The sequence below is a fragment of the Lingula anatina genome, chromosome 5 (genome assembly GCF_051362555.1).
Source record: "Lingula anatina isolate TDL-2025a chromosome 5, LinAna3.0, whole genome shotgun sequence".
NCBI lineage: Eukaryota > Metazoa > Brachiopoda > Lingulata > Lingulida > Lingulidae > Lingula > Lingula anatina.
Genome location: NC_141771.1, coordinates 10,518,745 through 10,545,704, shown reverse-complemented (window position 1 = coordinate 10,545,704; position 26,960 = coordinate 10,518,745). Strand labels below are relative to the sequence as shown.

At 36.1% G+C, this 26,960-nt stretch overlaps 1 protein-coding gene and 2 long non-coding RNA genes across 8 annotated transcripts; all 3 read right to left on the bottom strand.

Annotated features, from left to right (window-relative positions):
• Positions 1-5,145: 5,145 nt before the first annotated feature.
• On the bottom strand, positions 5,146-6,885 carry LOC147761625 (uncharacterized). The gene is made up of 3 exons (XR_015334761.1): positions 6,593-6,885; positions 5,820-5,974; positions 5,146-5,638 (listed from the first exon to the last, which is right to left on the bottom strand). It is a non-coding gene; the product is annotated as an uncharacterized LOC147761625 (long non-coding RNA).
• Positions 6,886-16,676: 9,791 nt separating this feature from the next.
• On the bottom strand, positions 16,677-19,596 carry LOC147761624 (uncharacterized). Of its 6 annotated transcripts, none has more exons than XR_015334624.1 (8): positions 19,567-19,590; positions 19,131-19,154; positions 18,907-18,927; positions 18,484-18,499; positions 18,139-18,156; positions 17,714-17,746; positions 17,142-17,274; positions 16,677-16,910 (listed from the first exon to the last, which is right to left on the bottom strand). It is a non-coding gene; the product is annotated as an uncharacterized LOC147761624 (long non-coding RNA). The 6 variants fall into 6 exon arrangements; XR_015334621.1 differs by lacking the exon at positions 19,567-19,590 and adding an exon at positions 19,399-19,523 and having other exon boundaries at positions 18,484-18,504; XR_015334626.1 differs by lacking the exon at positions 17,714-17,746 and having other exon boundaries at positions 19,567-19,596.
• Positions 19,597-22,000: 2,404 nt separating this feature from the next.
• LOC106171334 (uncharacterized) lies at positions 22,001-25,839 on the bottom strand. Its single transcript, XM_013551635.2, has 3 exons — positions 25,691-25,839; positions 24,926-25,031; positions 22,001-24,750 (listed from the first exon to the last, which is right to left on the bottom strand). Exons 1-3 carry the CDS (start codon positions 25,778-25,780, stop codon positions 22,211-22,213), a joined length of 2,736 nt encoding a protein of 911 aa, XP_013407089.2. The 5' UTR covers positions 25,781-25,839; the 3' UTR covers positions 22,001-22,210.
• Between the last annotated feature and the right edge of the window lie 1,121 nt (positions 25,840-26,960).

The window sequence follows — 26,960 nt, the reverse complement described above, 5'->3', positions numbered from 1 at the left end:
GATTTGAGTGCTGCAAATACATTAGAGAGAAAAGTCAATTAGCAAGCTGAACCCAAATAACTACATGTCGGAACTAAGCTGTTCTGCCTCGTTCTATAAACGATATATATATATATATATATATATATATATATATATATATGTGTGTGTGTGTGTGTGTGTGTGTGTGTGTGTGTGTGCCTTGAACACATGAATACAGAACTATGATCAGAATAAATGCAGCTAAGATAAAAAAAAATGACATCATGCCTTTTTTTTTTTTTTGAGAAATGCATGAGCATTTTGAAATAAAACCACTAGTCAACAGTTTGAATGTTTAGAAACGAATGTAGACACACTGGTGCGCACTGTCTCTAAAAGTACGTAATTATAAATATTCAATATGTATAATATGCTTTTACCGGCAACTCATCGTCCATGCTAGGATTGGAATCTGCAGGTATATCCCGAAAATTTAACAGCGCTCTGAACGAAAGACTACCTGTTTTCGTGCCTTCTAGGAAGGAATCATCTCCTTGGTCGTCTGAAATAAATGAATAAATAAATAAATAAATAAAACAAAAAATATATAAGTGTACATTAACAATTGTGAAATATTAAAAATCAACACTAGCAGCCACAATAAATTTAGTTGTATTCATTTTATATGGGTTGTGAAAAAATCTGATGATAATATTTTTGTTAAATTATAGCACGCATATAGAAAGAAAAAAAAAATTCAATATTAATACAATATAAGAGAAATCTATCAAAAAAATTGATGAGAATATTTAGTAAAGGAATGTTTCATGAAATGTGTTGCAGTGAAAGCTTTCAAATTATTATGAATTTTAGAAAAACCTGTTCATTTTCCCAAGATTACACTGGTCATTCCATTTACAAAGTAATACACATGTATGTAGATTTCATTCAAGTGAAAAAATTGAACTCAGTAAAAATATTAGAATATTGAGCTTAGTAATGTTTATGAAAAAATTCAGGTAGGTTTTTTTAGTTAACTATTGTAATTTTTATTCAATCAGGTATATTTTATTCAAAAACTCAGGTTAGACAACGAGATGCGGTGACAGTTATCAGGTTGATCAAAGCCTCCTTTATGAATAGTAATCAGTTTCACTTGAAAAATCCCTGTAGAGAAAATAGTCCAAAGACAACTCCTCTACTGCCCCAAAACATCGCATAACATTTTTTTTAGGTAATTTTTGTGATATTGATTTATCAGTTAAATTTTAGTCAATCAACTTTGAAAAACGTAGGTGATCGAGACAGCAAGGTACAGTGACTGTGATCAGGTTGATGAAAGTAAAACGGTGAAAACAGTGTTTGTGGTAATTATTATATGAAAAAGTTTTGCTATATAAGTGAAAGCTTATTTGACTGTCCTTTCAGCCTTTACATGCATGCTTCACGCACTATGGCAGAGAAACAATATAAAACTCAAACTTCTAGATGAGCATTTAGCAACTGTATATGAGTCTGTGCGTCAAAAATACTTTTTAACGCGAGAACAATATGAAACTATTGTTACAGTTCTACAAGAAAATGTTGGTCAGAAAATTCAGCATGGTGCAACTTTTAAGTATGGGTGCAAAACAAAATTTATAGTAGAGGAAATAGGCCAAAATACTTTCTCTACTGCCTGGAAACATTGCGTCCAGTGACAACAAAATGTTTATAGACACGCTTTTTTTCTTTAAATCTGTACAAAATATAGATAACTTAATAGATAACAAGCTAACAAATTGACAGTTCACTTTTAATAAAACATTTCTTTATTTAATGTTTATATCAATCTAAATGCATTTTTTTAGTTCATGCAGTTTATTCTAGAAATGAAATAGGCAAAACATCATACATGCTTGGTCACACTGCGCTAGTAACCCTTTTGCATCCTTTTAGCAACCTCAGTAGCACTAAATCTTTACCTTCAATCTCATCTTTCAAGAACTCGATTAAAAATCACCTCACTGCTGGGTCGCTTTCAACAAAAACACTAAACTTGGACAGAAATCAAGAAAAAATTCTTAACAGAGCGAGGGTTGGGTGTTTATTTAGAGCAGAATTGTTTAGGCATAACTGGACTACTATTGATACACCACACTGCACCTGTGGTGCCCTTGAAACCCCTCTGCACTTCTTCTTCAGATGCCCCTCACTCAATTGAAGATACCCTCCCCTTTACCAAAAAATAAATGAAATTCTACATACAAGCAAGACCTCTTTTAAAACTCAAAAAGAAAAGCTGTCCCTATTTCTCTACGGTCATAGATCTTTATCACCCACCCAAAATGAAATTATCTTCGAAACTGTTGCAAATTTTCTTCTCGTAAACTTTGTTATCACTTAATAGGTACTCTTTTCTTCTTCTTTCTTTCTGTACTTAACTTGTGCTCCATAATATTTGAAGTTTTACACTTACTCTGTTGTATATATGTATATACCTATCCATTTTTTTTATTTACTTATTTAATTTTGTGGAGAGCATATAATGCTTCCAGCGCCTTGTCTCCACTTCATTCTTTTGAATAAACGTTGTTTTAAAAAAAAAGTAGCAAGGAGTTTGCTATAGGTTATAAAATGGTCGCATAAGGTTGCTAACAGGACCCAAGCGATCGTTGACACATGAAGGCCATTTTTGTGCACCGATAGCCAGTACGACTGAAGATGAAATATATCGGTATCCCAAATTTTGCCTATCGGTCTCTTCTTGGATGCCGGTAGGTCGCTTTAACCACAGGTGTACGTTAAATCACGTTACTTGAAACGGCACGGACTGACGGTTCTAGTTGCTTGGTCGCTTACAAGTTTCTAACCGGTCGCAAGCATTAGAAAAAAAATGTCGCTAGGAGGTTGCAAACGATTGCAATAAAACTGGCGTAGGATAGTGTCTCATTTGGGCGTAGACTATTTTCTTTCATACAAACTTGACATTTAATATGGAATATTTCAGTTTCGAAGGTATGCAGAGATAACAGTGCGTTCTTTTTTAAAAAACTCCGATCTCGTATAAGATATATGAACGGAGAAGTGTGTAGTCAGGTGTATCGCTACCAATTAACTGACTACAATGTCTGTTGCGCTGCTGCATTGTGTAATAGGCAGTGATTTCATTGGGTGGTGCTCCTTTGGGCTGGTCAAAGCTTGGCCGTTTGCAAAGCATGGTTCTGACATATGTCGACAACTCCTGAATATGAGAATTTGAAATTTTGCATGCCAGCGGTCGGCTTTGCAGTGCGTAAAATGAGCCAAGAAGTGTTTTAAAATTCTGTTATTCTGTCAGAATGGTGCGAAAAAGACATTGCCAGGTACATTATAGCGCCAAATGAAACGGTCCGCACAGTTTTATAGAGTAATGCCCAGACCGATGTACCTTCACAGAGGTCACACCCAATGTATAGAAATCTCACCACCAGGGTACAGGACCCACAGTCTTTCGGGATACGCTGCTGCAACTAAACAAAAACCAACCAGTCCGTTCAGAATGAGGGGAAAATTGCCACCAAAATGCGTTTTTCAAGGCCCTTAGCGAACGCCAAACTGGTTTTAGCAGGTAAGAATACCAGACGACCTCCGAGGTACCCACTGTAAACAGCAAAACATCGTCTGTTTCTCTAATAAATTGGGGACCATGGCCGTTTCTGAGTAGAACACTGAAACCGCGTGGCTTTCTTTATTGAGGTCAGATTTCACCTGCAGCGCCCAACTAGTCAAAACAGAGTTTACAGACATCCAGAGGAGACCTACGACGATGCGTTTGCCGCGTGTAAAGTGATTAGGGTCATTGACAACGTCAGTAATAGGTGTGGATACCACATTGGTGCCAAAACACAAATGGTAGTCATCGACGAAAACCTGCACCAGATCATATAAAGGAATAATCTGGGAAACACTTGACTATCATTTGATAGAGGGCACCTTAGGAACAATTTTAGGTTGCACGGTAAGATTGTCCGTTCACACCGAGCACTTTTAAGTGTGTGTCCATGATAAGACCAGTCAGAGGGTGGCAAGGTGGGGGTCAACAGATTTCAACCAAATTCATAATATTGTTGCATATATAGGAGATATTAAGATTGAAGGCAACAATCCCAAAAGAAATCATTGGATATAATTATAATATGATATTATATGTTTTGGCCATTTTTGGCTTCATTTTCAGCTTCGGTCAATAAAGCCACTTCATAAGCAAATATTTCAAAACTGATGACTTTTTAAAATTAATTGAAAATTTACCTATTTAAACCAGCCATTTGCCATTGAGAATATGTTACTAAATTTCAGTTTAACCCACAAACTAACGAGCCACGCCCATTTTTATGACCCCACCCCCCAAACTCACTTTTCTACCAAGCAATGTTCAAACATTCATGTCTCTCTTTTTGCAGGCTTGACAGCCATAAAATTTTATAGGGATCCTAAGCATATATTGGTCTAATCATACAAAATTCAAAAAGTGTGTTAAACACAACAGAAGACATTGAAGAAGTGCCTCAAACTTTAGCAATTTTAGCAGAAAACCAAACGGCTGAAATCAAGATATCAGTACATTTTGAGATAATACCTTCCAATAATCAAATTTAATCAAAGACTCACAGCCAGGAATTCAAACTATGCTTTGATAAGGGCAAATCTATCCAATTTTTATAAATACAAAATGGCTGCCATCAAATCTGTCCCAAAATACAGTTACCCTAATTCCTCAAAATAATCAAGAGGCCCATTTTTGCAGGTTTTTTATTTTGAGATCTGTAATACAGGATTGCTCAAATAATATTCTTTTCAAACAGAGCCATACAACTTCTGAATAAATTTAAATTACTAGTGACAAGTTATCCCCCCCCCCCCAATTTAATAAGTTATTATTGTGCATATCCAGTGTCATCAGCATTGTGTATATACCTTATTTTCAGGGAGCAATAGAGAAAAAAAATTACAAATGATTTTTCTAAAGGTAAAAGGGAATGACTGTCTCATTTTATCAGTTTTCTCAAGTGCAACACTAATTAATCCACTTGAAATGATTTATATTGCATTTTTCAACCATTCTTTTTCCTTTCAAATGATCCATAGGCTTTGTAAATACATGTGATATCTTGATATCTATATTCTTTTTCTATAAAGAAAATTAAAACAGAGTCAGCAACATACAATGACAGGAGGAGTACTTTATTTTCATATCATCAATTGGACAGTAAAAGAACAAAGCAGTTTCTTTTTACAGGAGTGAAATCAAGTTATGAATCTCCAAGGTTTCAATATCACGGTCATCTTTTCCATATACTGAACACAACAGTGATGGGTAGTGTTCAACAGATTTTAATCTTATAACTGATTGATCCCCAAGTTTCTTCTTCTGGTTGAGAGATCCAGGGTCTCCTACAGTAATGATAATTCAGCAATCTTAGAATAAGTGTGGTAACTTGAAGCAACATGCCACTATAGTTTATTGTGACTGAACTGTCAATTGTCAATATTTGTCAATTCAATGGCGCCAATCCTCCTTTCCTACAAAACTGATTGAGATTGCCAAGCCTAAGATGCATATTTGTTATGGGGGATTGTCCCAAGGTGGCTCTAAGTCCAATAAAGGTTTGCCAGGATATCCACTACTGCGTCTACCTGAAGATGGCAGGACAGGCTGTCAAAAGAAAATGTATTAAACATATTTTAAACTCATGTTAATTGCTGTATAAGAACAATTACTATATAATATTCTGATCAAACATATTGTATAAGTGTAAAAAAGGAAATCAAATATCCATGATTGTAGCTACCAGAATTTCATGATAGAAAAAGAAACAAATGAAAAAAAGGTAAACCTTTTTTCTTCTACGTGGAAGTGTTCCAGGCATTACAAAGTTGGTGCTCACATCTGAATCTGATGAATTGGCCTGTGCAATTTCAGGTGACTTTTCTATTATTGTCTGTAAGATTGTCCAGGTCAAGGTTCACATACAGGCTTAGGATGTAAAATCTGAAAATTATACATAATATCAATAAATGCTTTACAACAACAGAGGCTTACTGTGTTCAGAATAGAAACTATCGTAGCAGGATCAATCTATCTCAGCGGAGTATCACACTCGGGCTCAGTCGTTGTAATCAGCTTAATTGTCTGGCACGCCCCCTTGCAAAGCAACATGAACAACATAATGGACTGCAAAGTTTTCCTGATTTTACTAAAGTACCTTTAGTTACAAGTGTCCTGTGTAATATGTAAGTCTTGAAAATTGAAGCACAGTTGTGTTACAAAGTCACATAATTATAGCTAGGCGGTTAACTTCAACTTCATTGTAAACACACATGAATCTGCATAGTGAATATAAAACTAAAATATAAAACACTGGCACAAGTAACTTCCCCTAAAATGCCAAAACTTGAAACTGAATGTGTGTTACATACATACATGTTTACCATGAAACAGAAATCAAGTAAAACTCTGTGAATTGAAATATACCAGTATGTCTTTTAAATTTGCTTATATTCTTTATATTACTGAATAATATTCAAACTTATTATTTAAACTTGACTATTATTTTGACTTTTTAGTGTATCTGATTCTAGTATATGTATGCCACCACTGATCACTTACCTTACAACAAACATCCAGAGCTAAATCGATGAGATGGATATATTGAGGAACCCAAGCCTGACAACAGTCTGAAGTGGTTCAACCAAAAAATGCACATTCTAAGGACGACCAGCTGCTATGATCATTTCTTGTTATATTCTGGTGCACACCAATCATTCTGAGATGTACCTAAGCATCTCTAGTGTGTGTTCTTCATAAATTTAAGAAAGTATTATGTTTTAACACTGTGAAGACGATGTGCTTTGCTCTACAGTTGCTCCGGTGATAACAGGGGTAATCCTAGTACCCGCCATGTTGAATATAGGTCACAGAGTTAGCATCGTTATTTTACATTTAGTTTCTACAACATAAACAAATTAAAAAAAATGTATTTTCGCTTTATAAGTTCGTCTGCAGGGCAACATATTTATTTTAAGGGCTTTTCACAAACCTATACATGGTTTTGACCTATTAATTTAGTTGAAGAAACAGTTTAGCATTTAAGTAGTATAAAAATTTTCGTTTTTAGGTCCTTTTTAAAATTGTTATAGTTCTTATTTTACAAGGTTTAACACAGATTTTATTTTACAAAATTTATTTTTCAACCCTTTTCTATCAGCACATACCAAAATTATATGGATACAACCTGCAAAAAAGAAGTTGTGTGCATTTAAAGAAGGGGAGGGGGTCAAACATACGGAAAACATGCCATATCAGAATCAACCTTGTGTGGTCATGACAGTGCCTTTTCAAAAAATCTGTACTGGGTATTAAAGGTCTTTCCTTAACCTATCATGTGGCTTACCAAAATAATTCCTTATGATGTACATGATTTTTTAAAAGAATATTTAAAATTATAACTTTTCAAGAGCTAAAATATGCTATATTTTGGCAAAATTGCCAATAAAAGATCTGCCCCCATATCTCTAAAACTAATGATCCAAAATAAGAAAGCCAGTGGCTCACAATATCTTTTATGTTGATGGTTTACCACACCAAAAATTATTAAAATCTGCTGACCCCCACCTTGCCGCCTTCTGACTGATCTGTCTGGCTTTCTCATGGACACGCTCTTAATAGCAGATAACTTACAGAACCAAGGGAATGAGCAGCTACCTTGGTCATTAAAATCGCAATATTTGAACCACATAGACAATATGTGGGTAGGCCATTGCTCTCCGAAACAACGGCCTACATGTTCTACAACAAAACTGGACCCAATTGGACACGTTTTGACCGATGCCTGGAATGTTATTCCAGTTTGAACTCTAAAAAACCTTCCCAAGGAATGCCTTGTCGCTTGAAAGCGCTGGTAGCAACCAGAACAGGTCAGGTGTAACAGCGACCGTTGCTATGACTAGACATTGACATGAGGATCATTAGTGGAGCGTTGGATGCTTTTACAGACGATAATTTGGAAAATATGGAGATCCAAAATATCTCTTTTAATGGACGTCGTATGACATAGAATAGGCAATTTATTTCTGTTTGCTGCACTGGCGAATTCAATCAATGAACTGATGTCACCAAAAGTTATTAAAACTAGATTTTAATCTTTATTTTCATTTATCAGTCAGCAAAATAGGAAAAAAAATGATGAAAAAATGATTTGGAAAACATATTCCATATTAAAAGTCAAGTCTGTATTTTGTCATGTATGCCTTCTAAACATGATCATTAATCATAAAATCTTGGGAAAAGAAAGCCTATGCATTTGCATTTGCTGGCAAGATTTAACGTTCATGGATTAGTTTTCCATACGCCACGTATTGTATGATTTCGGGACCACAAAATTCCATATCAGGCTCGGTACCAATATGCAAATATATGACGCTATGTTTATTTAATTTGTTATTTTTTACAAAATCATTGGTAAATATGCTTGAACCCTTTTTCATCGCTGTATCTCATTAACATTTGCAAAGCCAATTAAATTATCTGAGTAAACAATGATTCAAATAGACGGATACAGAGAAAATGGAAAATAAAAATAATTTATTCAGCAATGTATAATTCCCATTTGTTATCCTATTTTCAACCATAAAAATTATCTACAAATAATGTGAGAGATCGTTAAAATGCCCAAGAATCATTAATTAAAATAGTTTTAGTATACGAAATTTAACATTCTGCAAGTGTTTGGTATCCTCTCCACAAGGAGGAGAAAATATAAAACGTACACGATTCGCACGACCTGTCACGATTTAATTACGTTGCATTGCAAGTGGTAAACGTCTGGGGCTAAAGAGACAACGAAAAATTTCCAATCAGTTGCATACCAGTTTCAAATCAAGCCGCGGCCTATTGGCAACCGGTTGTATACCACGAATTGTATTTGAGGTCGCCTCCATGTTTTCGATGCTGCACCGAAAACCGGCGCCACCTGGTTTTTACCAGGCGTTCTTTTGGAAACCACATTGCGAGTTGTAGCAACTGGTTCCCGGTCATTTTGCGACCGGTGATAGATGCAAGTGGCAAAGAGGTTTTTGTTCAGTGTGACCGTAACTGCAAAGACCCTGAAACCTCAAGGAGACCAAATATTGAAGCAGAATAACATAAAGGGATATGACAGGGATAAAAATATATTCAAATGTATTATAATTATTATTGCAGTGCTGGTTGCAATACGAATTTTATATTAAGCTATAGTAAGGTTTCTTTTATTACAATTGTAAAATAAGGAAAATGCGTGTTCAAACTTATTCCATAGCTACTTTTAAATATTACAGGATCCAACACGCCTCCTGATCTTTGTGAAGATGCCATTTTCTACGATGTATTTTCCTGTATTCTGAGAGGGGAATCAACGTGAAAGCAGCTACCGTCATAAGTTTTCAACATACATGATATGGGCGATCTTGTGGTTACCAGTCGGCAATCGATCGCTACAGTCCTGCAACCGTTTTTCACTTTTCAAGTGATTGGTGACAGGTAATGTATCGCTTGGCAATCGGTAGGCGACTGGTAACCTATACTTTGCTGCAACCAATGTTCGGCAGGTTACCAAAGTATGCCAACGCTTCTTTTTCAGCTTGCAAAGTGATCGCACCGACGCCAATGTTTGTGGTTGCTAAAAGATTGCCAAAAGGTTGCAAGCAGTGTTACACAGGCTTAAGACAATGCTTCATATCTTACCTGGACAGTGTGTCGTCCCTGTGTGACAAACCATGCAGTGGTAATTTCTGTATATGATATCAGTATCATCAGAACGAATGACGGGATTGGTGTACGCCATGCAGGCCTTTTGCAGAGGTGTGTCCGGAGGAAATGGGTAACGGGCCTGCGTCAAAGTGTTATTGACCAGATTATAAGGGCATGGATCAAAGTCATTGTTCGTTCCAATTCTGAAGCAAGACCTTAGATGCCACTCCGACCTTGGCTCAAAATATCCCTTGCACCAATGAAAGCCCATTAGTTTCTTTAGAACACAACTGGATGAAGAGCAAGTAAGAAATGATTCTAACGGTACGCTCTTGCATTGGACTTGAAACTGCCAGGGGTCTCCACGGTCTCCAACCCCGTTGCAAACTGCGCAGTCTTTGTTTCTGTATGTTATCATGGTATCCGGGTCAGTGACTGGCTGATACAATGTCACGTTTTCGTCGATCAAAACTTCAGAACCATGCATGCAGCTCGAGCGATGATGGTCTTGTGGCCACATTGGGGGACACGAATCCACCATCCATACACTGGAGCCGTGGTTCGTAATGGCGGTATCGTGTGCATGTGCAGTTATTGGAGCGACGAGCGGAACACTTCGACAGGAACTGATATTCGCAACCAACACGGGACTAGGGGGATTAAACGCCCAAGCACTGCTATTCTCGAGTGAAATCTGATGTTTTATAGATGGAGCTGATGGCGTAGAGTAGTTGGTGCGTTCACCAGGTTCCAGTTCTTCTGAGGCAGCACACATCTCCCCAGTAAATGCGTTACCATAGCAGCAGTCGTTAAACAGGTGACAAATGTCATCGCAGTAGCAGTGGACCTTAAAGCCAACTTTTACGCCCATCAATACTCCGCAGAGCCATCTATGAGGCCGAATAGTACCCGAGCTTTGCCCGTCTGAATAGGAGGGCGACTGCGCCTTTGTGATAAAAGGAAATAATAGCATAATAATTACCAAAAATGCTCGGTGAGATTTCATGATCTTCTTAAAATTTCAAGCTTCCTCGGCAATGTTCAGTTCATATGTAAAAGCACAGACGCAAGGACCCTTATATACACCTGTGACATTATGAAACTGCTCCATGTACTTCAGTCCACCCTGTTCTGGAAGAGCCACATCCAGTAAAGTAGTACAGCACATGCATCACGGTATAACCCTTGAAACCCACAGGAAATGGGCATGGGTATTATATTTCCACTAATGTTTCCATTATGGCATTCTCTCATATCTTTATGATTAACTAGAAAAATTATTAATGCCATTTCCGGGAAAACGATATATTTTCGCTTATTCGAGAGCTCTAGCGTGCATAAACTGTTAAACAAACAACGGCATAAAACGTTCACAATTACGGAGAAAAAAAAAAACAAAAACAAAAATAAGATATTCGTTGGATTGAACGAAAAACCATTAATTATTACTTACCTCGTTACCTAAAAAAGCAAAACAATGGAGCGCGTTGTTTCTTTAAAAAATTATATTATCAGGTGTGCGTTAATCTGTTAAGCTTATTGCACTCAGCGAGGGTCACAGAACAGTTGGATCAACATACCTAAACCGATGTTCTCTATAGGAACGGGGCTTAAATTAAAATAATAAATATAATAAATTAAACATTTACCTCACTGGAATCCGGAATACCCTGAGTACCAGAGAACTATAAAGCTAGCTTGGTCACTATGCTTTTCATGTGGTAGCTCTACAGTGCCCCTGGAGAACAGCGGCAATCATGAGTACCTGTCGATCAAAGGAACTACTCCGCATTGTATCTGGATCAAATGTAATTAGTCCAAAATGAAACTTAAAGCATATTGAATTTTGCTTTATTTAATTTCATTACTGTATTTTTATAAGATTTGAAAAATAAATAATATTTTTATAAAAGAAAAATATATACCAGATATTTTGTATTTTTGCTTATCAAAACATTTGCTCCTGAAGATATAAACTAAATACACGTGGTTCTCGTGTGCCAAGTTTGACAGCTACACTGTATGTCCAAAACCACAATAAGGACTGCGCAATGTCTACACCGATACCATTTTTAAACCAAAAGGGTGCTTGTGTTGTGGCACTGACTTTCGATTGCAAGGTGTTCTTAGTTTAAACTTCAAACTCCGCGTCAGCCGCTTTGCTTCTTTGTCTCGTCTGCACGAGGTAACGTTAGTGTTAGGCGGAAAGACAGCTCCAGGCGGGGCGGAGCTATATCGTACGAGACATATGACTTCCAAATATGGAAGCGCCCAAGGCAAAATTTTGACAAAAACCCCCCAGTCTGCCACTGGTTTCTAGAGTCATTACTGCTGATATGGGTTATATATGAAATCGAGACTGGGCAGAGAGGCACAGGGCAGAGAGACTCGCAAGCAGACCGACCTGGATGCTTTTTAAAACAAACAAAATTGTTTCCTCCACCATTATCACTTTAGAAAAAAAAAGAGTCTGAGACCGATTACATCACTTATATGAGAGTTAATGGCTTTTCATATACAAAATGTTGAAAAGGCAAAAAGACAAATCGCCTGTGTAAGAAATATACGTCTTATTTATCATAATTACTGCCAGCGAGAAATATGATATTAGAAAAGCTACATACCAGTTTGAGGAGATGTCAAAATATAACTGCAAATGGCAAGTGCAAGTTTTATAGGTGTATCTGATGGTCTAGTGTATTTGACATCTTCACTATATTCTCGTTCTTCTCTTCAACTACTAGACCTTTACCTTCCCAGTAGGCAAACGACATTGATTCTACGTTGGTTCAACGTTGGTCCACCAAAAATAAACGTTGATTTAACAGTGAATCAATGACGTTTGTCTGATGGGTTCAGTCTCTCCCTTTAAGAAAAAAATTCTAAAAATAACTTTATTCTAGGATCACTGTCAATTACCACGTCTGATTTAAATTGGAATCAAGAAAAAAGATGTTCTACAGAGCAACGGTTGGATGATTGTGAAAAGCAGAACTGTATGGGCATAATTTATTCGTAATTAAAAAGATTTAAATGGCAAACTACATGTATTTGCACTCCGGGCAGGCTCCTCAGTCAAATTCTGAATTCTTCATTTCGTCGTAGATGTTTAAGATACCATATACCAGATATGCAACATATGAGAGTGAATTTGTCACGACGAATTTGAAGCGTCGTTTCAGCCTTACATGTTTCCGACGAAATACAAACACCATCGAGTTGATTTAATCCCATGCTGTTTAGTTACTCTCAGGTAAATTCTAAATTTATTATTATCGGTTATAATAACACAGGCAGAATTATATCTTTTCGGCAGTACCACTTGTATAGTTATTTTTTACACTGTTGGCCTCAGTCATCATTGACGATATAAAACCAATAAAAATCTGTTAAACGCCTAACTTTGTCCAACTTTTCAAACTTAAATATCCCTCTTATCGCCTTCTTGAAAAGTTTTGTGGAAATAACGTACTTTGGATTTTAGCACTGCTAAGTAACTGAAATACTATCCTTTACTTTACTCTGCAAACGTATCTCCTTAAAAAATCTAGTGAATCTCGTGTGAAATAGAACCCTTTTCCATAATGAGAAAAATGTCATCTACGGCAGTTAATGGGTTTCTTTTTATAGCGTGTTGAATTGGCAAATCGTGATAATAAGTTAAAAACACTTGGACGATTCCTGTTAAAATGCATTAAGGCCTTCAAAACGCAAAACATCCTCTCATTTTCTTTTCATCATGTTTTTTTTCCCTTTTAAATCGACAATGTTTTAGGGTTATTTTTTATCTTTAAAAATGGATGCTATTTGACCAATGAGATTACAGCAAATTTACACCCTTGCAACGACACCCTTGCAACGGCTTCATCTCTCCTGATATTTGGATGTGTCTCAAATATCTTGTAAAGCGTAAATATTTAGGAATTTAATTGCCAAAGTAATCTATTTGGATAACCGACGCATTGCTGAAGTCTACACTTAAGTTAATTAATAATTGAAAATCAATTACTTTAAGGGTGGGAAGAATACTACCAATAAAGCCCGCCCAATTCCGTAACAGTTATAATCTAGTAGACTGTAAAGCGAGGAAAGGAAGTATTTACGATAGTTTTTACGCTACAGTGAAATCTATAGGGTATATGCATTTAGACGTCAGCGCATAAATTGACATTAGCAGCGTGGAGATCAGTATTGCTGAAAAGATTATTGTAGTGTAATGTCGGCAATCAGTCATGAAAGAGTGAGGAGCGGGGCGTGTTCTTTAGCGTTGATTGACATGTTCCGTCAAGGTGCAATACTTATAAACAGAGGTGTGTAACGTAAGAGGGGAAACATTAAAATATATTGAATAGGGTAGAGTGATCGAAATAGGAAAGAAGGGATCTGGAAGGCAGTAAACAAATAGTAGTTGTTTCTACCTCGCGTAACAACTTTTAAAAGTACAAACCAATACCATCGTCACAGTGGTGCACTGCACGAAAACGTGCTCTCTGTCGATTTTAGACCGACCAGCTTCAATACATGGTGGAAACGAGAGCATGATACTATTAGCTTAAACTATACAAACTATACACGGGGTCAGTATTATATATATATATATATATATATATATATATATATATATATATATATATATATATATATATATAAACAGTCGCCGCGGGACCTTACGCTTAGTTGAATGGACCAAAATGGGTCAAAATGGGTCGTGCCTGTCCTGTTTTGGGTGTATATCATGTTGCGTGCTCGGATTGTTCTTTGGTCCATGAAATGTGTATAGGTCTTTGGGGACTCTTTCTTTACTAAAACAATATGCCTCCAAACATTTTAAAAGCTACTTGTATTAAAAAGCGTTGTTTTAGTTAATGTAATGACAGAAAGCTGCTAAGTGCAAAATGTACCCCTCGGTATACATCGGTAAGTTTTGTGGAAATAACGTACTTTGGATTTTAGCAGTGCTAAGCAACTGAAACATTATCCTTTATTCATCTTTGGATACGTGTCTCTATTAAATGTAGTGAATCTCGCGTGATATAGAAGCCTTGGTCGTAATAAAAATCACTAACGAGTGTTAATAGTTTTCTTTTTTCAGTCTATTGAATAGGCAAATCGTGAGAATATGTTGAAAACACTTTTGTAGGTAATAAGAATCTTTTGTCATTTTATCTTAATTGTATTCTTTGCATTAATTTTTGAAGCGTTCAATATTTTAACAGTTAATCTGTGCGTAGAACTGCTATGTTTATAAGCGAGCCAAACCTTTCGAAAAACGATTAAAGTGGATCATATAAACGAATAACCTTGAGCCATTATACTTAACCAAATCAGGTTACGTACAAGTACATGTACGTACATAAATTGTGCAAAATTGACAATTAGCCTTAACGCACTAGTTATGTGCCGATAATATATAAACAACCTGTGATAATTCCTGTTCCAAAACGCACATATGCTACCTGTATCAGTGACTATAGAGCTGTAGCACTAACTTACATTGTTATGAAAGTGAGAATTTTGTTCTGCAACATACGAAATCAAAATTAACACCGTCTTTTGCTATATTTCAATTTTATTATTATAATTATATATTACTTCATCAATATTTTAAACTCCCTTTATTGGTCCTATATCTAAGACTAAGGGCCATTTGGCAGATATTCATCAGTTGATTGGAATTTTTTGTTAATAAGTACATGTATATTAAATTTGAAAAGTATTTTAGAATTTTGAAGTAATTTAAAGACAGGGATAATGACACATTATATAAAGGCGAACAATACTTAAATTGCCAAAAAAAGTCAATTTTGATGCAATTTGGCGCAATGTAGAAGATCAAGATCACTATCAGAACCTTATCATGTATGCATTACTGTCTTAGGCCCCCTTTACACAGAGAGCAGCTTTCACTCTGCCTTGCTTCTGCTACCACAAATATGGCAAGGACGCACAATGGCGGGCAAGGCAACAAATCGTGGCTCTGTAATCTCCAGCGATTTTTTTCTTTCTTTGAACAACCGAATCTGAACATTTTTTGTAGAAGTACATGCGACCTGTGTGTCCACTGAGCAATCTGCCTACCTCCCCTGTGCGTCAAACTGCCTCCCCAATTGCGCCAACCATATGAAATAGCGAAAATCCTCGAATCATGGGAAAACTATTATCGACGAGTCGAAATTGAAAGATTAGGGGAAGTGCTGGGTAGGTTTGACTTTATTTTGTGAAGGATAAATTGCAAATTAAATGTTGAATATACCTATCATTAAAACATAAAATATCGCTGGGTTATAATTATGTATACAATTGTCTCATTTTACTCTTTCTTCACTGGATTCAGCACAAATAATCATATGTGCTGAGAGAATAAGGTATAGGTACCGTTTTTTCTTACTGGCGATTTATAAAAGAATCAAGTTGGAATAAAAAATATAAGTGATTGTTTGTGTATTTATTTATTTATCTATTTATTTATTTATTTATTTATTTATTTATTTATTTTAGCTGAAAATCCTTACCACTAAGATAAAATGTTCATGTAATAATATATATTTTCTAGTATTACATACCTCGGTGAAGTATTTATTTCATAACAAAGTGCGTTTTTTTCTTGATGTTGTTGCCTGTCCAGCCTTTTTCTGAGGTGTCGCCAAAGACTAATGTTATCTCATAAAACGGGTGATATTGCAGCTCTCTTGGATGTTCAATCATTTGAAAAATTCAAGGAACATAAGGTGACTTGCAACATGAGAATAGAAAATCTCTTGTAATAACGCAAAGACAATGGAAAGAAAACGAGTTTACAAACGCATGATCAGTACGGAAAAATATAGTTTTAATATTTGTGAAGTTGTGTGAATATAAAGTCGGTCAATCAACGTTCGAACGCTCTGGATTGTTGTCGCTATTCTTCACTATAACAATAATATAAAGAAGGCTACACTTGTGGTGAAGTGAAAAAAGGAAACAAATGCTGCTCTTTATGTAGTTTTAATCAGACCGGAATATCAGGATTATAAAATTCCAAATATGTATTGATTTGACGACCTGTTTTATCAAAGTGCTTCGTTTATAAATGTAAATGATTAGAAATTGGGACTTGGTTGCTCATTAAGTTTCACTGTAATTAGATTTTTGTGTTATTTTTCCTCTTGCAAAAACCAAAACGTTTTGGTACAACGCATCTTCTTTCCAGAAATCCGTTCTGAAAATAACATATCATGGCTTAATTAACATAATAGTTCAAATGAAAGGCCTGAATGAACTCAAATGTTTACACTTCAATGAGTTCAACCAGAGTGGTTAAGCGTATATTTTTACAATATTAATCATCGAAATCATTTCTAGTAACGTTTTATGTATTCAATGTTACATAGGTATCTATTTATTTGTTTATTTATTGTTGTATTATATTTTGTTTTATTTATTTATTTACTTTGTGTTTTACTCGAAGCAATAACAGAAGTTCTTATTCTGGCACACTCCGCCCTTTCCACGAAGACCATGGCAGTGCTTCCAACAGTCATCCTGCTCGCATGGTCCTCCCTCCTGTCCGATGTTCAGTTTCCCTAAAGAGTTGTATAAAGATGCAAATTAACAGATGGACTACCTTAACAACAAAAAATATTTTGGCTTTTTCACTTTGTCACTGTTTGTCAGCGTAGAGTACATTGGTAAGATCATTTTATGAAATCGCCAGCACATTAATTATATTTCTTAACAACTTCTTTGTGATTTTACTCAAGCAACCTACAGCTACTTCTTTTGTACCTTACTACGTCTTTGCTCATAAGTTACTAGCTGCAGCTGATATTGCAGTGCTTTGAAACTAGAATCCTCCAAACAACAAGAAGAAATAACACTTTGCTTAATCAGAATACCAAGCATTACTACGTATTGCGAACCCCAATTGATCGCTTACCAACAAGAGCTTCATAAAATGGGCCCTCGTTGTTTGGTGGGTCCTAGTTTTAGATGAGGGACGCTTAATAAATGGGGTCGACTCACCGTTAATCTTTCTGATCATCCTCCCAAAGAGAGCTTAAAACATGAATTCCGTATATAAGCAATGCTTCTGCATATGCGTGGAGTATACAATACACGTGTACATCATGTACAGACGATTTTTATGTTCTTGTAAATGTCCAATTTACAAAAGATGCTCTGCGGCGTTGTACTTTAACTGACGCCTTTATTAAAATCGGCTACAACTTATTAACACTATAATCTAAGTTAACGTAATGATAATCACAAAACATGTTTACCTCCTTAGTGTAATTTTTAATCATTAGAAATTCAGTTACCTATACAGGCTGGTGTGCAGAGGAGAACGGTAATTAAATACCAATCAATAGTAAATATAACTCAATTTAAAAAGATAAGTAATTCTGATAAGTAGATCTTATGGTCGTAAAACTACCAAGAAAACTCACCGTCTTTTCCATCGAGGTCTGAAAGAAATCACCTTGCATTATTATATTAGATTTGTTTGATGAACATAAGACCAGTAGTGTACATTGGCATTTATGTCAGTATCTGAAACAGAATAAATTGATATATCATCTAGCTCATTTCTACCAATTAAATTATCAGTGCTGAAGGACTAGTATTCTGTATCGGTGTTTATGATAATTCATGAAATTTCCTAAGTACAAGTTGGAACACTAAGCATAGGTGAACAATTTATCAGATGTAGCAATACTTCGGACAGTGTTTTCTAATAGCACGGCTATCTGTTGGGAAAGCAGAAAAGCAAATACAAAGCTAGAACAACTCACCCGGTACACTGCCGAGCTGTACTGAAGAGAAAAATAGAATGTGTGGAGAATTACATCGGGGGAAAATCTTCTTTATCTACCTAACATATATTTGTCATTAAGAATAAAAAATGTTAAAGCCATATAACCCGCAAAATTTGCACCGTTTTATAATTTTGGGAGTGCACTTCGGATAAAAAGCCTGTTTTTCGGTTGAAAGAAACGGCTACCGGTTTCACCAGACGCGATCTTACGAATCTGAAGCAGGTTTTTTTCTTGAAGACGTTAGCATAGGATTCACAAAAAAATAATGTATATTCAGTCGTCTGGTACATACATTAAGAAGTTAAATTTAAGTAATTTTTAAATCAAAATTTCCAATCAAGGTTATAGACGAGCGCGTATACACATAACTCGATTTCACCATGATAAAAGTATACTCACATATTTCCTTGTTGCTAATGTCTAAAATAAACATAAAGTCTACCTTTACTTGTGCGATATATATTTCCGGTACGTACACCCGGACCAATTTCATTACAGTAACTTGAAACGTCCTTACCTAATGACAAAACTAGCATTTTGTACCTTAAAAAGGCTGCTAGACATAAAACAGAAATAAAATTAAGAAGAATGTTGAAAATAAGAAAAGAAAAATATTTGCTCACCTCCAATTTGTTGCCAGCTGGGAGCTAAAAATATATGAGTAATGTATTATTTCTTAGTGTTGTGTCTATGCTTTGTTTAGATGTTTCAAATAACGAATGAAATAAAACATGTAATACTAAGAATCTTCAGTTGTAGAATTAAACTTTGAAAATAGGAAATATCGCAGAACGTTACATAAGTTTTTTCAGCATATAAATACACCCTATTTATATAAATGAATAAATGTATAAAAGAATGAATGAATTCGGTAGCTAAAAAATCACTCACGTATTCTGTAAATGCAACGTTTTTCTGACTTCACCGACATAAATCAGCAATATCAGCACTATCAAAAACACGAGGAGAGCCTTCATAATTCTGGTATGTCTGTTTGCTTTTTAAACAGAAATGAGTTTAAAAGCGCAAAATCTGCTTTTTATATGGCATGGTACATACCTTACGCATGTCACGGTTCACTGTCTGAGAATATGGTACCTGTCCGAGTACACGTAGGTGGCTGTATGTGTATCAGAACACGTGTTTCCAAAACTTTTATTGCATAATCAAGTGAAATTATTAAAAACAGAAATTTATTTTGTACCTTCTAAATTTTGAGTCCATTATCAAACAATACATTAAGTGAATGGGCAATTTGACTTATAAATATATAATATAGATAACCATGACACTGATAATAGGGACTTGAACGTTTATATCGATAATCATTAAAATAACAAAGACAATGAGCGCCTGATCACGTATATACAGAACGTTGAAATATTTTTCTAGTGTACAATCTGGTATTCCTTGTCATGGTTTATTTCATGCATGGAAATTTAATAATTTAAAATTATATATATATATATATATATATATATATATATATATATATATATATATATATATATATATATGATCACGTATATACAGAACGTTGAAATATTTTTCTAGCGTACAATCTGGTATTCCTTGTCATGGTTTATTTCAAGCATGGAAATTTAATAATTTAAAATTATATATATATATATATATATATATATATATATATATATATACGCGCAAGCATCATTTGTCACGCTTCATACTGACGGTAGACACGATTCTGTGCTTGTTGTCTGCATTGTAGGGTGGGATTGTAACAGGTGCTGTCTGAAAAATGCGCTAGACGTTATCAGTACTTCTATAATATGGAGTTATTTTAGCTTTATAAAAATTCACCCAAAACATGTTTGACGGCCACCAATTAAGACACGAATAAGACAAATAGTGTGCGTTAGACAAATAATACTAAAATAAGAAGTAACACAGTTTTCTTTTCACAACGTTCGTCAATTTTGATGCAATATTGCATAATAATTAACTTTATAATTACCAACAAATTTTAGTAATGAGTTTTAAAAAAATGGACATTTAAAACTTTTGATTTCCAATCGGCTCCATGCCCGTGAGAGCTCTAAGTCCCACTTTGAAAATGCCAATATGTGAAAAAAATGAAAATTTCACACAAAAAAAAAAAATTATCACCTCCAGGAAAAGAAGCAAATAAGGCTGTATTTTAGTAATATGCTTCATTTTTGTAAGTTTAATAATCATAAGTAACATGATTTTCCCCTAATGGTCACGGCAGCAGTGTCTAAATTGGGTTTCTTTAATTTTTATGCAATATTCTCCATATGGAACAGAAGCAATGGCGATGTACATATGTTACTCTGTGAATACCACATGTAACAAAACTCAGGGGATACGTACTTCACAAGCTGACCATGCGTTAGGTAAACCCCCCTTTACACTGGACAGCGTCCTTTCTGCGTCCTTTGTGCGACCATGAAACTGGCCAGGACGCCGTCGGACGCTCAAATAACGCACAGTGATCGCTAAGGTCGCACAAAGAACGTTCAAGCATCGCCGAGGACGCTATGGACGCCGCGAAGTTTTGAGCATGTACAAAACAATGCATAATGATCGTAGGATGGACGCCACTGATCACCGATGAAGGTACAGAGAACGCAGCAAGAATGCTCAATGGTCGCTCAAACATCGCCGAGGGTTGCGCAGGGGACGTACAGGGGAGACAGGCAGGTTACTCGCAGTTTTATAGGTAAAATCAAGATTCGGTCGTTCAAAAGACGCACAGCGGAAGCAGACGCCTTTACACTGAGACACGATTTAATTGCTTTGGCGACCGTTGAGCGTCCTGACCACATTTTTGATCGCAGAAAAGACACAGAAAGGACGCCGTGTAAAGGGGCCTTAAGCGTTAAACCCCCTTTACACTGGACGGCGTCCTTTCTGCGTGCTTTGTGCGACCGTGAACCTGGTATCGCTGTGGTCGTAAAAAAAAAGAAGGCACATGCACCGCTTTGGTTGCAAATGAATGCTCAGTGATAGGCCAGTTGTCGGCACGCAAAGGTATTATTGTTTTTGACTCTCAAACAGGACTGTGCAACGCAGAAAGGACGCAGAAAGGACGCCGTCCAGTGTAAAGGGGGCTTTACACGTTTGGTATCCGCTTATAAACGCAAATAATACGTGTGAATATACGCTAAAGTGCCGCTTAAGATACATTTATCTGGGCTAGTAATACGATGGTCCGTCGAGCTAACGCATGCAGAGAGTATAAGTAACAAAATGCTGACGTAAATAACTAGATGCGTTGATGACACTTAGAATAAAAAGATCTAGAGACGTTGCTAAGGACTTTGTTGGTGTTACAAGTAAAGTGTGCACGATATACCATGATGATAAGAACATTTTGTACATTTAGTGACACTTAGTTTAATGGGAAAAATATGTCCATAGTAACTTTGAAGAAAGTTAAATTTGATACAGTAAATGACCACTCTCATTTAAATATCGTAAAACTTTTATTTGGTTAAATATCTCACTTAATAATCATATATAGTCAACGAAAATAAAATACCAAAGAACCATCTTCCTTGGACGGACGAAGCAAAACATTGGCTTCCTTCAACCTATAAAGTGAAACGTTGGACCAACATTTGGACCTAAATCAGGGTCTCCGCCAGCTTCAATAGGTGTCCTTGATAGCAATTTACCCTGTATGTAAAGAGCATGCATCAAACCAATGCAGTCTGGGATCCTATGTATTTGGTTTACCACTAAGCCCCTCTTGTAGACACTGTATGAGGCCAGTATACATCTTAACGAAGATATATGACAACTTATATGCTTTGGAACCAGATTTCAACTTATTAATATGCGGGTTCCTTGTAATTGGCCATACGCCATATTTGTTAAATGGAATAGTTTGTCCATTAAAGTGAAAATACGTATCACAATTGACAGTGTCTTCCTTTCGTTTTATGTATATGTTTTTCTCGCAACCTTTATGTTGGTGTGGACTTCGGTTTTCTAAACAAGAACGGGTAATTCGTATTTCTCGGCCCTTAATAAGTTGAGCAAATTGAAAATAATGGGATAGATCACTGTTATTAGTAAGAGGCATACACGCGTTGCTCCCTTCCCCCTGTTCCATTATCATATCTATAGCTTTGATAGCGCCTGTCAAGTTATACACAGGAAACGGTCTAACGGTGTTCATATGTCCATACCATAAATCTCCGTACACCTGTTTTATATGTTGGCCTGAAAATAATTTTGGGTTTACCGAAAGATCCTTCAAAATCAGTTTGATTCTTTCATAGAATGAAGAAATAGTGTTGGTGCTATTTCTATAAAAACAATCTGTGGTACAAAACTCGTACTCGTTCTTTGGGCAAGTTTGTGTCTGAACGCTATATCTTGATCGGTATAGGGATGTGACTGACTTGTCGTAGCATTCCACTGAAAGCATCTTTTCGGGTTTTTCTATTTCCATAAAGACTGATTCTACATACTCTTTCGAGAAACCCTGCAGATAAAGTTCTAATTCTGGCCTCACTCCACCAGGGAGACGGGTGGGGTAAGTGGGAACAGAATAGGGGTTAACAATTTTGGGAGTCCCTCCAACGGCATTTAATACATTAGCCACTAAAACCATATGAAGCATCTCTTGTTTTAGGACTGATCTTAGCGTTTCCGTGATGAAACCATTCATAACTTCTTTGATGGACATCAATGCCGTCAGATAAGGAGGGATAGTGGTAAATTCAAGAAGCAACGCTTGCTCCAGTAACCGGTGAAGTTCTTGAATAGTTGCAACAGAGCCTTTCACAGGGTTATTCAGCCATTTTATGATCATGTTTCGTTTCTTTGGTGACAAGTCGCGTGTAACAGGCATGTGATGGGGGTGGTCCATGGGGAGACTTAACCTTGTTTTTATCTTTTCTCTGTTACGAATCACACTTTCGTAGTCAACTAAATGCAAGAAGTGGTTCATGACTGGATATAATTTACTATAATAGTCGAATATAGGAAGTATATGCTCATGCCATGTAGGAACTATGGGAATTTTGTGATCTTTAAAAATTTTTATCGCCAAAAACGCAGTTGCAGTGCCTGAATTCCCTATCCTGTCTTTAAATTTGATAAACATTAGGAAAAGTTGAGCATCTTGAAGCAAGATTCTTGACGCATACGATCCATTTTCAACCGGGTCTTTGACTTTGATTCCAATACTAGCTATACCTTTTCTGTCTGTTTTTACTGGATGTCTGAACTCGAGAGCAGATTGTGGATAACTGAATTCACTTGTGCAAGGTCCGCATATTTGATAATTACATTGGTCACTCTTTCCAAACTCTAAACTCAATTCGACGCCTTCTGCTGGCTCCCCAAACTGACTTGCGAACATAGTGAACTCCCATATGTCATCAGGACTTTTCATGTAGGAATTGTTATACATGGCTCCAACGTTGATGCCATGTGGAGGTTCGAAAAGCGCAGTTTTACATATTGTTTTTACATGTTCTAAGGTAACTTGATAAAGGGCAAGAGGAGTACGCATAATGAGCTGCTTGAAACTCTCTGACACATTTAGAGATACCACCCCTGCATTTTTTAGGTACCAATTTGGTTCCTGATATCTTACTTCGATAAATTCTGACGAATTTACCAGCATTTCACATTTGCCTTTTGTGAAAATGTGATCGTCTAAAATTTTGCCTATAAAAAGTCTACCAATTTCTGTTTCATTAAAGTCGCCATTTTCCATCCTTCTCATACTATTCCCCAAATCTAAAGTGAGTGTCATGCGCTTTTGATCAAACACAAATGGTGCATGACAAAATGGCAACCCAACACATTCTTCATCTCTTGCTCGTAATAATCTGGTGAACCTTGTAAAAGGCAATGCATCCTCTGAATGATGCGGACCTATAGTGCCAGTCAACTGGCCGGACAAATAAGTTTCGCTCCTTTCCAGCGAATCGTACAGATCAAGGTTATATTTGATGGATAGCAAATTGGCACTTTCCTGCTTAATCTCTTTTATGAAACGAGAATCGTCTAAAGTACTTAACCACTTAATATCATTTAAGACCGATTTAACATGCACTGCAAGAGTCCGCGTGTAAGCAGACGGCGTTTCGGGGCACTTGAACCAGCCCTGCTGTGTCGGCGTTGGGATAACGTTTGCGCGGAATACATTCGACAACATCAGCGTCATTCCGTATACAGTGGGAAACGAGTCACACGTGGTGTAAATGTCTACCATTTTGGCTGGGGGTAGCAAATACCAATCTAGTTTGAAAAAGAAGGAAAGAAAGATTAATTTTATTGTGCGATGCAAAAAAAGTGCAGTTCACTCGGCATGATGTAATTAGAGGTGAAATAAAATTACCAAAAATTCATTATTGAGAGACTATTTTTTATGTAGGGCTACACTTAGTAATATTTTGGCATATAACTGGCATACCCTCAAGGGTTTGTCCAATAACAGAATCTCCCTTTTCAACACAACTTCCATCTGAGTAACATACACTGGTCACAAAGGTGTCATAGAACATGAAATTTCCTGTGCCCTGCAGATTATTAAAAAAAATGCTTCTTATATTTATTGATTGAAACAAGAGAAATACATTCTGGGATGAATGACAGACTTAATATATTTACAAACATGTACATAAATACGAATAAATACGTAATAATTGATGCGTGAATGTTACGCCAGCAAACCACTCTCTCTCTCTCTCTCTCTCTCTCTCTCTCTCACACACACACACACACACACACAACACACGCCCAAAGAGAGAGACAGATAGAGAGAGACAGAGATATGGGGGGGGGGGGGGGGGGTATTTCGCGCCCTTTTTAATCTTTCGAGTGACATTCACGTTATGGCAATAGTTATAAAAATCAAGAAATACACATGGTCGAGGTTCACCGTGTTGTTTTTACTCTTTAATAAAGTATAAAGGGGAAATAATAATATGATAAATTAGTAAATAATTAAGTAAAAAAAAACGTATTCAATTGATTAATGAACAAACGCATATGAATAAGAACATCAATAACATGTGATAAAATGATATGTACTGTGGATAAATTGGGTTTATACATCTTAACATTGCATGGCTCTAAACAACAATAACTTGTGTAAAAATCCATGTAGATTATACACATGTTTCATGTTATTCATAAAATAAAAATACACGTAGAAGCTTAGCTTAGAATTTATTACCTCAGGATTAAACCCCTGTAATTGGGGATGAAGACGTGGTCCGTGATTAATAGTTGTATTAAAGGCGATTGGAAAGTTGTTGGCTGTCATCGGATCTACATGGTAACGCCCAGAAAAGTGTATGCGCGGAAATCCGAGATAAGAATGTTTTGAATCTGGAAAAAAACATACAGAATGCGTTATAGCAAAACACATTCCAATACGATATACATGTGTTTGACTTTTGTCACATACATGTATCATACCGAAAATACTCTTATTTTATGCGTGATGAAAAATGGTACCCAGGTGATTTAAACGTAAAAAATAACAACTATATTTTCACATGAAAATGTATAAATTAAACACCCTTATCTCAATTATATGATGGCTACGACCTTCTTCCTGCTTTGTGCGACCAATATATTGGTCAAATGCTCTATGGTTGCCAAACGAAGGACGTCGTGTTTTATACATGCTTTTAAAATGCTCTTAATATCATTGTTTTTTTTTTTTTTTTTGGATGATTGTCTTTCATTTTCGGACGTTAACATGTCGAACTTGAATTGAGCAACCTGCTCGTTCACTGAGGCAATTGCATTTGTCCCCTGTGCTCCCCTGACTTTGGTACACTCTTTCAGCCGGTGTGCTTGTCACCTCCTTTGCGCACTTGTGCACGTACATTCGAGGTTATCATCAATGACATCTTGGTGGGTATGAGAATAATCTACGTATGATTCACCTGTGTGAGTGGAGGAGTTGTATTTTTATCGTTAAGAGAAATAAACACTTGTGTGTATTGAATAAAAAAGGTCGTATATTAAAACACGAATACAATTGAATCGATAATGACCTCAGTTGGCATTGAAAATTCTTTTTCAGAAAGCGCTAAATCATATTCTGTGGGATGAATAATTGGGCACAAAAAGATGCGAAAATAACCAATATTTTTATTAAGCGTTTACGTAAAAAAAAAAATAGTACAAATAAAAATGTCTCGATGACAGAGCGGAAAATTGCTGAAATCTTTCGGAAAAGTACTACTTTTTTGTTATATAAAGGTATCATGCACATAGTACTGTATATATTCTGTTACAAGGGTCAACAATGTACCAGGTGAAATACTTCACTTGCTGGCTTAACATAGGTTTATATGAAAACGGAGAAAATTTATAACTAAAATGAGTTCTAAACATCTCCTCTTAAAATAACAATTCTACTTACTGGAATCGGCGCTCTCTTCGGTGTGTGAGGATATTTCAGGTTCTAAAACCAACAAAATAATGCAAAC

Coding starts and splice junctions, on each gene's coding strand:
- LOC106171334 (XM_013551635.2), bottom strand. CDS start 25,780: ATGACAGCCAACAACTTTCCAATCGCCTTTAATACAACTATTAATCAC. Junction 25,032..25,690: donor TACAGGGGTTTAATCCTGAG/GTAATAAATTCT, acceptor AATAATCTGCAG/GGCACAGGAAATTTCATGTT. Junction 24,751..24,925: donor TATTGGACAAACCCTTGAGG/GTATGCCAGTTA, acceptor TTTTCAAACTAG/ATTGGTATTTGCTACCCCCA.